At 51.3% G+C, this 15,849-nt stretch overlaps 1 protein-coding gene across 2 annotated transcripts in view; it reads left to right on the top strand.

The window, feature by feature from the left end:
* Positions 1-10,919: 10,919 nt before the first annotated feature.
* Positions 10,920-15,849, top strand: part of PIK3R1 (phosphoinositide-3-kinase regulatory subunit 1) — a 44,685-nt gene continuing 39,755 nt past the window's right edge. For both annotated transcript variants that reach the window (XM_073680200.1, XM_073680199.1), the window contains exon 1: positions 10,920-11,520. In XM_073680200.1, the coding sequence (XP_073536301.1) occupies positions 11,187-11,520 (334 nt within the window). In that variant the 5' untranslated portion in view covers positions 10,920-11,186. The remainder of the gene's footprint in view (positions 11,521-15,849) is intronic.

Below are 15,849 nucleotides of genomic sequence, written 5' to 3'. Positions count from 1 at the left end.
GTAGTTTGGCAAATTCCAGTCTGAATTTTTTATGATTTTTTTTTCAACAATGGTGTTCTCCTTGGTCGTCTCCAATGAAGTCCAGTTTGGATCAAACAACGACGGTTGGTGCAATCTGACCATGATGTTCCTTGAGCTTGAAGTTCACCTTTAATCTCTTTAGAAGTTATCCTGGGCTCTTTTGTTACCATTCGTATTATCCGTCTCTTTGATTTGTCATCAATTTTCCTCTTGCGGCCATGTCCAAGGAGGTTGGCTACAGTCCTATGGATCTTAAATTTCTGAATAATATGTGCAACTGTAGTCAGAGAAACATCAAGCTGCTGGGAGATGGTCTTATAACCTTTACCTTTAACATGCTTGTCTATAGTTTTATTTCTAATCTCCTGAGACAACTCTTTCCTTTGCTTCCTCTGGTCCATGTTGAGTGTGGTACACACCATGTCACCAAACAGCACAGTGAGTATCTGTAGCCCTATATACAGGCCCACTGACTGATTACAAGATTGCAGACACATGTGATGCTAATTAGTGGACACAACTTGATTTAACATGTTCCTTTTGTCACATTATTTTCAGGGGTACCATCATTTCTGTCCAGGCCTATTTCATGAGTTTATTTATTTTTTTTAAATTCCGTGGAAGCAGAAAAGCAATGTCTGACTTTCATTTGTTTATTTTCATAGATTTTTAATTTATTATTACTATTGTCAGATTCAAGTTATTTCTGTGACCATTGTGGGTTTTTCTTTCATTAAACGAGGGGTACCAACAATTTTGACCACGTGTGTAAAAGTGCCAAGTGCTTCCCTATACCGATTCTAAAGTGCTCAGTGCTGCAGTATACCCAGAAACAAACAGTAATGCTTAGGATACATTACCCACCCCATGAAGTTTAGATTCTAATTATGAGTTGGTCGTTCTGGCTTTTAGCCAATGTGTATGGCCACCTTTGTGGCCCATTTAGAAGGGCCCTTAAACTACTCTAATTGACTATTTACTGGCTAATTGGGGGACATTTATTGCCCTATTTACACAGGTTGATGAAACAGTGATGGGGTCAGAATGATTGCTAATATTGTTCTGTCCCCAAAAAGTAAGTTATTGTCACGAGGACAATTTTCGTAGTAGCCTGGCAGTTCTTAATAGGGCTTCCATGGACAGGTTTAGTGCTAGCCACTCCCTCTACCTAATCTCAGGGGTTACCCTTCACCCCTTAACTCCTGTACAGGGATCTGGACTTGCACACAAGCCCATGAGTAGTGGCTACATAGTCAGCTGACTGGTGGAGCAAACTGGCAAGAAGGGTTATTATGTGGTGTCATTAACAATAGGTCAAGTCAGGGCAGAATAGAAAAGCAAATGGGTGGTTGATATACATGCAGAGGTCACAAACCAGAATAATCAAAATAGTACCAAAGAGCAGGGATGAGGACCAAGTCAAGCTGAACTTTAATAACTGGCAATGGAGAAAAGTTACTCAAGATCTTCAAAAGCCACCAGCCCCACCTAGGATTAACAACAATAATACTAGTCAGAAGTTATCCGTCAAGCTCCAGGCCAATATGGTACAAGTCCCAGAATCTCACAGGATCACTACTTTGTCACTCCGCATCACCTACAATATAGGCGACGACTGGGCCTGGTGAAGAAAGCAGAAGCAGGGGGTGTGGGCACTGACACGGATGTCACAGTTATTGGCAGCACATGTCCTGTTTACATGGGGCGAACTGATCCCGATTTACATGCATTCATAACAATCAACTACTCCAACGAACGGGTGATTGCCGGCCTGTGCAGCCGATAATCAGGAACGAGCAATCGTAGGATTGGCTTCTCTACATGGGCCACTAGTTATGAAATATCCTAGTTATCTGCCTACACGTTCTACGATAGGAAGACCCTTTTGAACAGCTCATACACAGAGATGTGTCATCTGGCAGGGGTGAGATATGTTTTATCGGATCTCTTCCTGCCAACCTATCCCAACTTAACGCAGGTGTAAAAAAAAGACAAAAACAGTGTATGCGCCCCTCCTGCAGTGTTGCGGTTCCAGCCCAGTCGGCAGCACTATTCCCAGCGGTGCAGCAAATGAGTGGTCGCTCGTTTGCTGTACCCTCTACTATTTCACCCAAGTAGACCACTGCCCTGACTTGAGGCTCCTGAGGACAAATACAAAATCTCCAACAGGGCCCCAACTATTACAGGCTTTTAATAGTAATAATGTTTTCATATGGAACTTTTGGGCCCCTAGGCTAAAGGGCCCATGTGCGATTGCAATCCTTGCACCCATTATAGTTATGCTCCTGGCTGCAACCAAAGAATGGCAGCTCTTTAGCAGCAGCCTGCACGTAACTCAACAAGTCACACCACTCTCCAGGAACAGTGGTGTTGACATCGCTGGAACCGAACCACTGCAGGACAGGAGTATACGCTGTTTTTGCTTTAACTTGGGTCTTGAATTGATTACGTTGTGGTTATATAGTGGTGGACAACCCCTTTAAGGCTGGAGCTACCTGTCACACACTGGTCACATGACCAAGGATCACTCTATGCTGGAGCTTCATCGCAGCATGATAAAAGTGATTGGGGTAGCACTGCAACCCCCAAGATACTGTGACTCTGACAAGCAAAGCACAAAAAGTTGGAACCAGTGTGATTTTTTTTGCAACTTGCTAGTCGTAGTCGTGGTACCTTGCGGGTCACAATGCAATCCCATTCACTTGCAATCACTGCAATCTTTGGCCACATGACCAGTGTTGTGGCCCGAGCCTAAAGAGTCTTGGACACTGCAAGATATTTGTGAACGAGCGATGTTAGGGCGCAAGTAAGGCAGCTGTATAAATCGGACCGAGATCAGAATGCAGAGCAGAATGCAGAGCATGGACTGGCCAGCAGCTCTACCGGCCCGAGCGTGGCAGCTGCATAGAAATATATGAATCAGTCATTATCGGGTGGGGAGAGCTGCCCGCTAGTCCGTGCATTGTGTTCTGATTTTGGACTAATTTATACAGCCGCCTGACTGCGCACTTAAAAACACTTATTTCACGATTATCCTGCCGTGTAAACGGGCTGCTGATCACCCGATGAACAAAACATTTGTGTGCATCGTGATCAATCTGTGCAAATGGACCCTAAGATTTACAACACAAGATAAACCAAAATGACCACTATTAAGCACTTGTGGTCTATGGACCCATCAGAGCAGAGGCCCCTGCCCATGTATACCCCAATCTTATGGTCTATGGACCCCTCAGATCGGAGGCCCCCGCCCCTGTATACCCCAATCTTATGGTCTATGGACCCCTCAGATGGGAGGCCCCTGCCCCTGTATACCCCAATCTTATGGTCTATGGACCCCTCAGATCGGAGGCCCCCGACCCTGTATACCCCAATCTTATGGTCTATGGACCCCTCAGATGGGAGGCCCCGGCCCCTGTATATCCCAATCTTATGGTCTATGGACCCCTCAGATGGGAGGCCCCTGCATATCCCAATTGTAGCGTCGGCGTCCCTGCCCTCTGCTAGGCAGGGACGCTGTTCCCCTCACCTCTCTGCTCCGAGCCCGGCGTCCCCCTCCCGCTCTGCTGGCAGCGCGCGCTCCTTCCCAGCCACTGAGCTTAGGGCGCGCTCCCTCCCTCTTAAAGGGGCCGCGCGCCGTCCTAAGGAGTCCCCGGCCAATGGCCGGAGGACTTCACCATATATAAGGCACCTCCTCCAAAATGGAGGTGCCCGAGCAATGTTGTTGCACTGTTCACTACTCTGCTTCAGCCCTCGGGTCCCGTTGCCAGTTACCTGCCTGATTCCTGCCAGAGTCCTGCCAGTTTGCTGTCTGTTTCCTGCCTGATATTCTTGCTACATGCTTGCTAGCCTGAGGTCCGACGGTCTGCCTTCCTACTCCTGTCAGTCTGTCTATGGACCAGCTTGCCCGCTCACCTGGGAGCGCTCCTCTGCTACCTGCCTGCTAGCCTGCCTGGAGGCTCCGCCGTCACATGCTGTGACCACCTGCTATTCCAGAGACTCTCGCCCGCTCACCTGGGAGCGCTCATCTGCTACCTGCCTGCTAGCCTGCCTGGAGGCTCCGCCGTCACGTGCTGTGACCATCTGCTATTCCAGAGACTCTTGCCCGCTCACCTGGGAGCGCTCCTCCGCTACCTGCCTGCCTGCCTACCTGGAGGCTCTGCCGTCACGTGCTGTGACCACCTGCTCTTCCAGAGACTCTCGGCTGCTCACCTGGGAGCACTCATCTGTCATCCGCCTGCTAGCCTACCTGGAGGCTCAGCCGTCACAGGTCGTACCTACCCTATACTCAGAGACTGTCCCGGTCACTTGCTGTGACCTCCTGCCCGTTCACCCAGAGACTGCCCCGGTCACTTGCTGTGACCTCCTGCCCGTTCACCCAGAGACTGCCCCAGTCACTTGCTGTGACCTCCTGCCCGTTTACCCAGAGACTGTCCCGGTCACTTGCCGTGACCTCCTGCCCGTTCACCCAGAGACTGTCCCGGTCACCTGCTGTGACTGCCTACCCGTCTTCCCTGGTCGCCACCCGCTCCCTTACAAGGACCGCCCCCTTGTATAGTAGCTCAGAGGTTCCGCCTACCAGATCCGTTACAGTTTGCTCGGGCCATGGAACCCGGTGGCACCCAAGCTCCCTCGCTCTCGGACCTCTGTCATGAACTGTCCCGTCAGAGGTCCCAACAGGAGTCCATCCTGGGTCACCTGCGGAATGTCAATTCTCGCCTGGACACTCTGACTGCTCCACCAGCAACCACCGCCAGTGCCATGACTCGCAACCCGGCAGCTCCGCTGCCCACCAATGCCATAGTATCCTACCCCGGACCCCGGCTTTCTGCACCTCCTCGCTTCGGAGGCGACTCCGCCCAGGCTCGGGGCTTCATAAATCAGTGCACCCTGCACTTTGAACTCCTGTCCCACCAGTTTAACTCCGACCGGGCCAAAATTGCCTTCATCATGTCCCATCTCACCGGGGAGGCCCTGGCCTGGCTAAATCCTCTATGGGAGAGAGGAGACCCCCTGGTGTCCGACTTGCCTGCCTTTCTCATGGCTTTCCGGAAAGTCTTCGACGAACCCGGACGGAAGACCTCATCCGCATCATCTCTGCTACGCCTCCGTCAGGGAAGTCTCACCGTGGGCCAATATGCCATACGGTTCTGTACCCTTGCCTCGGAGCTGGCCTGGGATAACGACGCTCTGGTATCCGTCTTCTGGGAGGGTCTGTCCGGCCGTATTAAAGATGAACTTGCCGGTCGGGACATTCCTACCACTCTCGATGATCTAATAACTCTTGCCACCCGGATTGACCTACGGTTCCAGGAGCGTGCCAAAGAGGTCACCCGTGAGAGAAGGTTTCCACGTCTAGCTCCTACTTTTCAGAGATCCGTCTCTCCCCAGGTACACTCTCCTGAGCCTATGCAGGTCGACCAGACCAAGATGGTCAAAACCCGTCAGGACTTACGCCGTGCCGAAGGGAGCTGCTTCTACTGTGGCAGTAAGGAGCACCAGATCCGTACCTGCCCGGAGAGGTCGGGAAACGCCTGTGTCTAGGTTCGCTCAGAGAGGTCAACCTAGACAAGAATAAATCCTCTCCATCTCTGCTACTGTCAGTCTCTATTATCTGCGGGGAGAATCGTTATTTCGAACTAGCCCAACTTGACTCTGGAGCGGCCGGGAATCTTATCTCACAGTCCCTGGTAGAAAAATACCGCATTCCCACCAAACCTCTGGCTGTACCATTATCTGTCGCTGCTGTGGATGGGGGCCTCTTACCACGTCCCATCCAACTCATCACCAAATCCGTAACTCTGCAGGTGGGAATGCTGCATTCTGAGAGCATCTCTTTTCATGTTCTGCCTGGACTCTCTCACGCCCTCTTATTAGGTCTACCTTGGCTCCAGAGACATGCACCCGTGCTTGACTGGCAGACCGGAGAAGTCCTTCGCTGGGGACAGGACTGTCATAAGACTTGTTTGGTTCCTGTTCATCCCGTCCGTCCTTCTCCTACCCCAACTAATCTACCTGGACTTCCGATTCCCTATTGGTCATTTGCTGATGTCTTTAATAAAAAGGAGGCAGAGACATTACCCCCTCATAGACCATACGACTGTCCTATCGACCTGTTACCCGGTACTACTCCTCCCCGTGGGCATATTTACCCGTTGTCCGCTGCTGAGACCCGGTCGATGTCCGAATATATTGAGGAGAATTTGGCCAGGGGATTCATCCGGAAATCTACCTCCCCGGCGGGAGCAGGCTTCTTCTTCGTAAAAAAGAAGGACGGCTCTCTCCGTCCCTGTATAGACTATAGAGGCCTTAACCAGATCACGGTGAAGAATAAGTATCCCCTTCCGCTCATTCCAGAATTATTTGATCGCCTGAGGGGGGCTAGAGTCTTCACCAAACTGGACCTCCGTGGGGCGTACAACCTGGTCCGTATCCGTCAAGGGGATGAATGGAAGACTGCATTCAACACCCGGGACGGCCACTATGAATATCTGGTAATGCCCTTTGGTCTCTGTAACGCTCCTGCCGTCTTTCAAGAGTTGGTCAATGACATCTTCCGGGACCTTCTCTACTCCTGCGTTGTGGTGTACCTGGACGACATCTTGGTCTTCTCTCCGGATCTCCAGACTCACCGGAGGGACGTTCGTCAGGTCCTGCTCAGGCTCAGGCAGAACCACCTCTTCGCTAAATATGAGAAGTGCCTCTTTGAGCAGACCTCGCTTCCGTTTTTGGGCTACATTATTTCTCAGACCGGCCTACGAATGGATCCAGAGAAACTGTCTGCCATCGAGAAATGGCCCCGACCGGAGGGGTTGAAGGCCATTCAGCGATTCCTGGGCTTCGCCAACTACTACCGCCTCTTCATACCGCACTTCTCTTCCCGGACTGCCCCAATTTCCACGCTCACCCGTAAGGGTACTAATCCCAAAGAGTGGCCGCCCGAAGCAGAGGAGGCTTTTCTTTCCTTAAAACAGGCCTTCTCTTCCGCCCCGGTGCTGCATCGTCCGGACGGCAACAAGCAGTTCTTTCTGGAGGTTGACGCCTCCTCCTCTGGAGCCGGAGCTGTACTTACTCAAAAATCTTCTTCCGGGAGGATGGTAACTTGCGGCTTCTTCTCCAAACTCTTCTCCTCTTCTGAACGCAATTACTCCATAGGAGACCGAGAGTTATTGGCCATCAAGCTGGCATTGGAGGAGTGGCGTTACCTACTCGAGGGGGCTCTTCATCCGGTAATAATTTACACTGACCACAAGAACTTGGCTTATCTCCAGCATGCCCAGAGACTTAATCCGCGCCAAGCCCGGTGGTCCTTGTTTTTTGCTCGCTTTGATTTTGTTCTACATTTTCGCCCGGCTGACAAGAACATCAAAGCAGACGCCTTGTCCCGATCCTTTCTGGTATCTGATCTCGAGGAAGAACCTAAACATATCATCGATCCCGCCAGAGTAATGCAGGTGGCTCCCGTGAGTCTAAATCGTCTCCCTCCCGGTAAGACGTTCGTATCGGTACCTGATCGGGAGAAGATCCTACACTGGGGTCATTCGTCTAAACTAGCTGGCCACGCCGGTCAGAAAAAGACCCTCCAGCTTATTTCCCGGCACTACTGGTGGCCTAACCTGCGCAAGGATGTAATAGACTTTGTTTCTGCCTGTGTGTCCTGTGCCCGCAACAAAGTTCCGAGACACCTGCCAGCCGGTCGCCTCCTTCCTCTGCCAGTACCTGCTGCCCCCTGGCAGCATATAGCGATGGACTTCATAACTGATCTTCCCGTCTCTGCCGGTTGTACGGTCATTTGGGTGGTCGCTGACCGCTTTTCCAAGATGGCTCACTTCATTCCCCTGCCAGGCCTCCCGTCTGCACCCGAGCTGGCTAAAGACTTTATCCGCCACATCTTCCGTCTTCATGGCCTGCCCCGTCACATCGTGTCGGATCGTGGGGTACAGTTCACTTCTCGTTTCCGGAGAGCCACTTGTAAATTGCTAGACGTCACCCTGGACTTCTCCTCCGCTTACCACCCACAGTCTAATGGTCAAGTGGAGCGGATCAATCAGATCCTGACCAGTTACCTCCGGCACTTCGTTAATGCCCACCATTCTGACTGGGTGGATCTCCTGCCATGGGCCGAATTCTCGTACAACAATCACGAGAGCGAATCTTCCTCCAAATCCCCGTTTTTTGTAGTCTTCGGTCAGCATCCTCGGATCCCGTTTCCCATCTCCACCTCGGTGGACAATCCGGCTGCGGAATCTCTTGTTAACAAATTTTCCTGCACATGGGAGAGTACCCGGTCCGCACTCCTTCTGTCATCCGAGCGTATGAAAAGACTTGCTGACAAAAAACGTCTGGATCCTCCTCAATTCCGTCCAGGGGATAAGGTCTGGCTCTCGTCCAAGTATGTCCGGCTCAAGATTCCTTCCTATAAGTTAGGGCCTCGGTTCATCGGTCCTCTGGAGGTCATCAGTCAGATCAACCCGGTGGCCTATAAATTGAAACTCCCGGCCAACTTGCGGATCCCTAACTCCTTCCATGTATCTCTCCTCAAACCCGTGGTACTTAACTCTTTTTCAAAGTCTACAGGTACGCCTCCTGCTCCGGTTTCCGCTGAAAACGAGTTTGAGGTAGAGAACATTCTGGCCACCAAAAGGGTAAGAGGAAAAACCTTTTTTCTGGTAGATTGGAAGGGGTTTGGTCCTGAGGAGAGAACGTGGGAGCCCCGGGAGAACATCCATGCCCCTCTCATCCTTGCTAAATTTCTGTCTGGCCTAAAAAAGGGGGGGCCTAAAGGGGGGGGTACTGTAGCGTCGGCGTCCCTGCCCTCTGCTAGGCAGGGACGCTGTTCCCCTCACCTCTCTGCTCCGAGCCCGGCGTCCCCCTCCCGCTCTGCTGGCAGCGCGCGCTCCTTCCCGGCCACTGTGCTTAGGGCGCGCGCGCGCGCGCTCCCTCCCTCTTAAAGAGGCCGCGCGCGCCGTCCTAAGGAGTCCCCGGCCAATGGCTGGAGGACTTCACCATATATAAGGCACCTCCTCCAAAATGGAGGTGCCCGAGCAATGTTGTTGCACTGTTCACTACTCTGCTTCAGCCCTCAGGTCCCGTTGCCAGTTACCTGCCTGATTCCTGCCAGTTTGCGGTCTGTTTCCTGCCTGATATTCCTGCTACCTGCTTGCTAGCCTGAGGTCCGACGGTCTGCCTTCCTACTCCTGTCAGTCTGTCTATGGACCAGCTTGCCCGCTCACCTGGGAGCGCTCCTCTGCTACCTGCCTGCTAGCCTGCCTGGAGGCTCCGCCGTCACATGCTGTGACCACCTGCTATTCCAGAGACTCTCGCCCGCTCACCTGGGAGCGCTCCTCCGCTACCTGCCTGCCTGCCTGGAGGCTCTGCCGTCACGTGCTGTGACCACCTGCTATTCCAGAGACTCTCGCCCGCTCACCTGGGAGCGCTCATCTGCTACCTGCCTGCTAGCCTGCCTGGAGGCTCCGCCGTCACGTGCTGTGACCATCTGCTATTCCAGAGACTCTTGCCCGCTCACCTGGGAGCGCTCCTCCGCTACCTGCCTGCCTGCCTGGAGGCTCTGCCGTCACGTGCTGTGACCACCTGCTATTCCAGAGACTCTCGCCCGCTCACCTGGGAGCGCTCATCTGCTACCTGCCTGCTAGCCTGCCTGGAGGCTCCGCCGTCACGTGCTGTGACCATCTGCTATTCCAGAGACTCTTGCCCGCTCACCTGGGAGCGCTCCTCCGCTACCTGCCTGCCTGCCTACCTGGAGGCTCTGCCGTCACGTGCTGTGACCACCTGCTCTTCCAGAGACTCTCGCCTGCTCACCTGGGAGCACTCATCTGTCATCCGCCTGCTAGCCTACCTGGAGGCTCAGCCATCACAGGTCGTACCTACCCTATACTCAGAGACTGTCCCGGTCACTTGCTGTGACCTCCTGCCCGTTCACCCAGAGACTACCCCAGTCACTTGCTGTGACCTCCTGCCCGTTTACCCAGAGACTGTCCCGGTCACTTGCCGTGACCTCCTGCCCGTTCACCCAGAGACTGTCCCGGTCACCTGCTGTGACTGCCTACCCGTCTTCCCTGGTCGCCACCCGCTCCCTTACAAGGACCGCCCCCTTGTATAGTAGCTCAGAGGTTCTGCCTACCAGACCCGTTACACCAATCTTATGGTGTACAGACCCCTCAGATGGGAGGCCCCCGCCCCTGTATACCCCAATCTTATGGTCTATGGACCCCTCAGATGTGAGGCCCCCTGCACCTGTGTACTCCAATTTAATGGTCTATGGACCCCTTAGATTGGAGGCCCCTGTATACCCCAATCTTACACCCACTGTCCGGTGTTACCCAGGACGGCTTCATACATGCAGATGAACTCCTCACTTCCAGTAAATGTTTTAAAAATTATTTAAAACTTTCTATATTGGAAAAAAAAAAGTATAATTTCAACTAAAAATGCCAATTTCTGCAGACTATGCATCACATAGGTGAAGAGGTGCAGCAGCTGCAGTCCGTCCACGATGGCTCCACACTCCACCCATGATGTGCCAGCTCCCCTCCGCCGGACCCCAGCATTCTGCTTCTATAAGCCCCCCATTAGCACTATTGGTGTTACCGCGCAGTGCACGTTGTCACTAGGGGTACAATGACGGAGAGGAGCAGAAGTTTCGCACCGCGGGGACAGACAGGGTTCTCCGTACATGCAGCAAAGCGCTGAAATCTTCCTCTGAAAATTCACACGCACATGGCAACAAGCCTGCTGCCCATTTAAAAAATGGCTCCTGCGGTCCCTCCCCCCTCCGTGACGTTGCATCTATCTCCACCAATCAGGAGTTAAGCATTAGAACTACTGAATGACAGATGTGTAAAGCAGACAGATGCGCATGCGTACGGAATAATCTTACAGCATCTGTACGTCCCGCCCACCCGGCTGGCTGGCTGCGTCTCCTCGCCCAGTGCTGTGAGCGGCTCCTGTGTGTGCGGCGTCGAGGAAGGAAGAAAGACGGAGGAGGAGGACGAGGGAGGAAGAGACAGAGAAATGAGAGCAAGCTCCGGCGCTTCCGACTCCAGGCAGTCCCCGGGCACCTTGGCTGTGTGAGCGCCGAGCCGGCTATTCATTGCACCGACAGTCTCCGCTTTTGGCTTGTAGAAATCCGCGGCGGCAGCAGCAGCATGAGCGCGGAGGGATATCAGTACCGGGCCCTGTTCCCGTACAAAAAGGAGAGGGAAGAGGACATGGAGCTGCGGGTGGGGGACGTCCTCACCGTCAACCGGGGCTCCCTCCTGGCACTGGGCTGCGGGGAGGGCAACGAGGCCAGACCGGAGCATATCGGCTGGCTGAACGGCTTCAACGAGAGCACGGGGGAGAGGGGCGACTTCCCGGGCACCTACGTGGAGTACATCGGGCGGAAGAAGATTAACCCTCCGACCCCCAAGCCCAGACCACCGAGACCCCTACCCGTGGCCCCCGGGGCCGCCCGAGGAGAGGCGGGGGCAGAAGCGCAGGGTGAGTGTCTGGTGTCTGCCCCAGTGTCCTACCTGCACAGCTGTCACTGGTCTGCCTGCACCATGCTTTATATGACAGCTCTTCTCACTTATGTGTTTTTTTTAATGTCCAAAATCCAGCAATTAACCTTTTAAAAGCTGCAAAAAAAAAATGCACTGGGAAAATCCAAAAGTGACCCTCATATTGCTAGATGGTGGTGTGTAGTAATGTCATATGAGTTTTTGCTTTAGAGGGGCTGTGGGGAGTCCATTTTTTTTAACTTAAGTGCTTAGATTTGGAGCTAAAACATTTGAAATTGGGTTTCATGAAAAATGTTCCATCGTTTGCCTTCAACTGTCTATTGCTGGCTGCAGAATGAGTTAACGAAGAATCTGTCGGTGAGTTCCTCCTAACAGGAGAGTTTGTAACTTTTTTTCTGCCTTTCTGGGCTTATAGCTAATTTATAATCACAAGATGCAATATTATTAATCATTCCAAAATGGAAAATCATGTTAAGCCCTAAAAACACAATTTTAAGTAAAAGAATAGCCCCCCATCCTTTAAACTGTATAGGCATGAGATCTTTCTCTCCAGATCAGCGACACACAACCCCTCATGGGTAATGATAACCCCTCGCCAGTGGATGAGCACCCCCTGATGTTAGCCCCTCATGTGTATGAGAACCCCCCCCCCCCCCCTTCCTCCGGGGTATAAGCAACCCCTGATGTCAGTCCCTGTTGGGTACGAGAGCCCCTGCCCCTTCCTCATGGGTATAGGGCAGCACGGTGGTGCAGTGGTTAGCATTACAGCCTTGCAGCGCTGGAGCCCTGGGTTCAAATCCCACCAAGGACAACATCTGCAAGAAGTTTATATGTTCTCCCCGTGCTTGTGTGGGTTTCCTCCGTTTTCCTCCCACGTTCCATAGACTGATAGGGAATGTAGATTGTGAGCCCCAGTGGGGACAGTGATGGTAATGTTTGTAAAGTGTAGTGGAATTAATGATGCTATATAAGTTAGTAAAATAAATAAAATGGGTATGAGCACCCCCTGATGTCAGATAGCGCGCCCCCCCCACGGGTATGGCTAGGTCCAGCGGACAGATTTCTAGGATCTTTCTATAACTTTTCTTCAGCGTTTTGCAGTGATTGGCTGAGTGTCAGATTGGGCTGCTGGGCTGGGAACTGTGCTGAGTAACACTGATGTGGAAAAGTACCAGATCTGTGGTGTATAAGTGGTCCAGAGATGGCTGGCTGTCCTCTATGGCTCCTATACTGGTCATACAGGATAAAGCAGCTTCTGTCCCTGCATGCTTGGCCTTGTAGTGCCCCATAAGTTGCACCATGTGGTACAATGATCAGCCCCATATTTACACTCTGTTGCCCATTTAGCAGTGTTTACAAACGTGGTGGTATACTCCTGTAGCCAGTGCATGGCGGTCCGGTACGGTGGTATCTCCTTCCAGAAGTGCCACTAATAGACCTGACACATGACCCCCGCAGGCCCGAGCCCCGTGCACGTCCCATTGTCCCCCTCCTGTAAAGTACTCATTCTTTATCTCGGCCCATTAGTATTGAGCTCGGCGTTTCCCCGGGAGCCATCATGTTCCTGCATTTATTGTCCAGGACATTCTTGAGTCAAAGTCAACTGTGAATGTGGAATGTGCTGCCAGTGCACAAAGAAGTCCAGTTCCTGTCCTTGACTATTGATTTTTTTCCTGCCTCTTTCTTTCCTGTGCTGCATGTAGATCTGCAGGCTTTGTGTCCAGGACAATAGAGCAGAAGTGTTTCTGTACCCAGAGTTTATTCAATGAAAGCACTCTGGGTCTGCAGCCCCTCCGCACCTGGGCTCGCTACATGGCATTGTCAGCCCTGGGACATGTTCTGGTGTCCAGTAGATTTGCATACATGGTTTACTATGCTGCCAGGAGAGCTGGATTTAGCTGGAGGAAGTCTGGTGGTCAGGGGGCCCTATGAGGGGCAGAGTCTTGCGCAATGCTCTGCATGGTGCTAAGCACAGAGCACACTGTTTACATACTAATCAGGCGTCTCGCGCTCACATTGAAGTATCTGCCATGTTTGTTTGTCCGAGTTCTAAATGTTTGTAAATTCCTTTCTAACTTTAGTCCCTCATACAAAATATTAGAACAATCTGTAGTTTACTTTTTTTAATTGTTTTATTTATTGCTGCAATTAATACTTGTTATTTTGATGCGTGCTGTGGTCAGGATTCTCGGCTGATAGAGGACATATTCAAATGAGACACAATTGCAATTTTTTATATATATTTATATATTTTAAATCACACTTCTAATGCATTTGCAATGTGACCAGATGATGAAGCCAGGGAAGTTGCTTTTTGAGGTGCAAGTGCCATCTACTGGCCTGGAATAACATGGGAGAGTCTGGAGAGCTGCACAGGATCATGTTCTGGTGTTCTGGGCTAATGCAAAGTTCACATTCCCCCCCCCCCCCTTCATATTTTGTGCGGTTTTAATATATCTGCTGCAAACAATTACATTGTTTAGACTCATCAGTGTTTGTGACATTTGTGCTTCTTAAGAGAAAAGGCTTTTTTCAGAATGTTGCTGAATTTTTGCAGAGCACTCAGTCAGGGTTTCTGTCGCAATCCCGCAATATAGGGTTCAGTCTTGAGCCCCACTGGAGTCGCTGTAGACACTGTCTGATCTCCATCCTGGCAATATTCATCTTTTCCAGACCTACCTGCTAGACAATGTGCACAGTGACTCCATCAGCTTCATTAAAGTGAATGGCTCCGTAGGGGCCCCTCCTGAATCCAGGTACATGCCATATTCTGGGGATGTTCTGTTCTAGATGCATTGCTTTTAGAGGACAGGTTGGTGTCTCATGGAGGCTCTACAAAGCAGCACCTAACTTTGACTAGGGTCTGGCATACGGAACATAGGTACTGCATAGCGCTATTGGTTTGAATAGGTGGCGGATGTGCAGTACCTGTCCGTGGCCACTATACAATCGACGGAGCTCGGCTATGCAGTTCTGGCCGACACCAGGAACAGCTGATCAGTGGGGGGCGCCGGGTGTCGCACTCCCACCGATCAGACATTGATCTATCCTAAGGATAGGCCATCAATGTAGGACATGGATAATCCCTTTATATGTCTTGGCAGTATTCTTAGCGACCGTGGCCTTGCATGGACAGCACTGATTGGACATTATCAGGCTGTGAATACAAACCAATCCTATAACTCCCACTTTTCTGTTTATTAATACATTTCTAGGAGGAATAATAGTGAACGGTACAATGCGGGGTCTAAGAAAAGCGGATTCTGAACTGTTGCATCATAGAGAATACAAGTGTTACTATTACATGTATCAGGAGAGATGACAGATCCTCTAAGGATTTATTGCTTTCTAATAATGCCATCTCTTTTTACCAAATGGAAATCCAGTCCCATTCTCATTACTTCTCATTTAAAGAAAGAAGAAAACATTTGCCATGTCAGAGGCAGGTCAGGAGCTTTAATCAGTGGGAGTCCTGGTGCCGAGACCCCACCATTCGGCTAAGAGCCTTTCCTCCTTCATGTTGGCATTTGTTGTGGGTCTTTACACAACCCACATGCAAACCTTTTTGTTATGACAAGGGTTTTTTTTTTTTAAATGAGTTGCAGTTTAAAGGGATTGTCTCATGATGACATCCCCTTTTAGTCTGAATTCGGCAGTGACCAATTTAGTCACCAAGCTTCACAATCTCGTCTTCTCTCCTTTGGAAGCAGGGGCGCCATTCGGGTTAATGACCAACCATGTAATACATGTACGGGTTGGGTACTTCAGCGCCACTCTTTACGTGGGCATAGAAAAAGGAGTTGTCTTCATTAACGAATCCGTTTAATATACGGTCTTGTTCAGACTGTGGTTGCAGGCTGCTGCTGCTATGTTGCTCTATAGCTTATGACCTGCGCTTGCAGTGCACATGGCGATGCTTTGCTTGTTGGCTAAGGTGAACAGATACATTAGCTTCAAAGTCTTAGGGTTATTGAATGACATGAATCAGAATTCTCAGAAACCGGCATCTGGGGGGGCTATACCTCCTGACATATGGAGCTCAGCAGTGCAGGCCATGTCATTTTGTGTGGAAATATATGGGCCTTTAATGGAACGCTATGCCTCATACACTTGTAAGAAGAAATTTTAGGAATATGCATAAGTTGGAGATTTGTATGAATCTGTAGGTGCGCCGCCTGGCTGGTCCCTGCCGTTGCGCGCCGCCTGGCTGGTCCCTGCCGTTGCGCGCCGCCTGGCTGGTCCCTGCTGCTGCGCGCGGCACATGACAGCCTTTTTTTTTTGAGTTCCCAGTGTGATCTGCTCCCAGAGT

Source organism: Phyllobates terribilis, unplaced genomic scaffold (assembly GCF_046119375.1).
Source record: "Phyllobates terribilis strain yellow unplaced genomic scaffold, ASM4611937v1 Scaffold_1__5_contigs__length_1240528914, whole genome shotgun sequence".
Lineage (NCBI taxonomy): Eukaryota > Metazoa > Chordata > Amphibia > Anura > Dendrobatidae > Phyllobates > Phyllobates terribilis.
The sequence above is the reverse complement of the archived record's forward strand: the minus strand, read 5'-3'. Positions and strand labels throughout refer to the sequence as shown.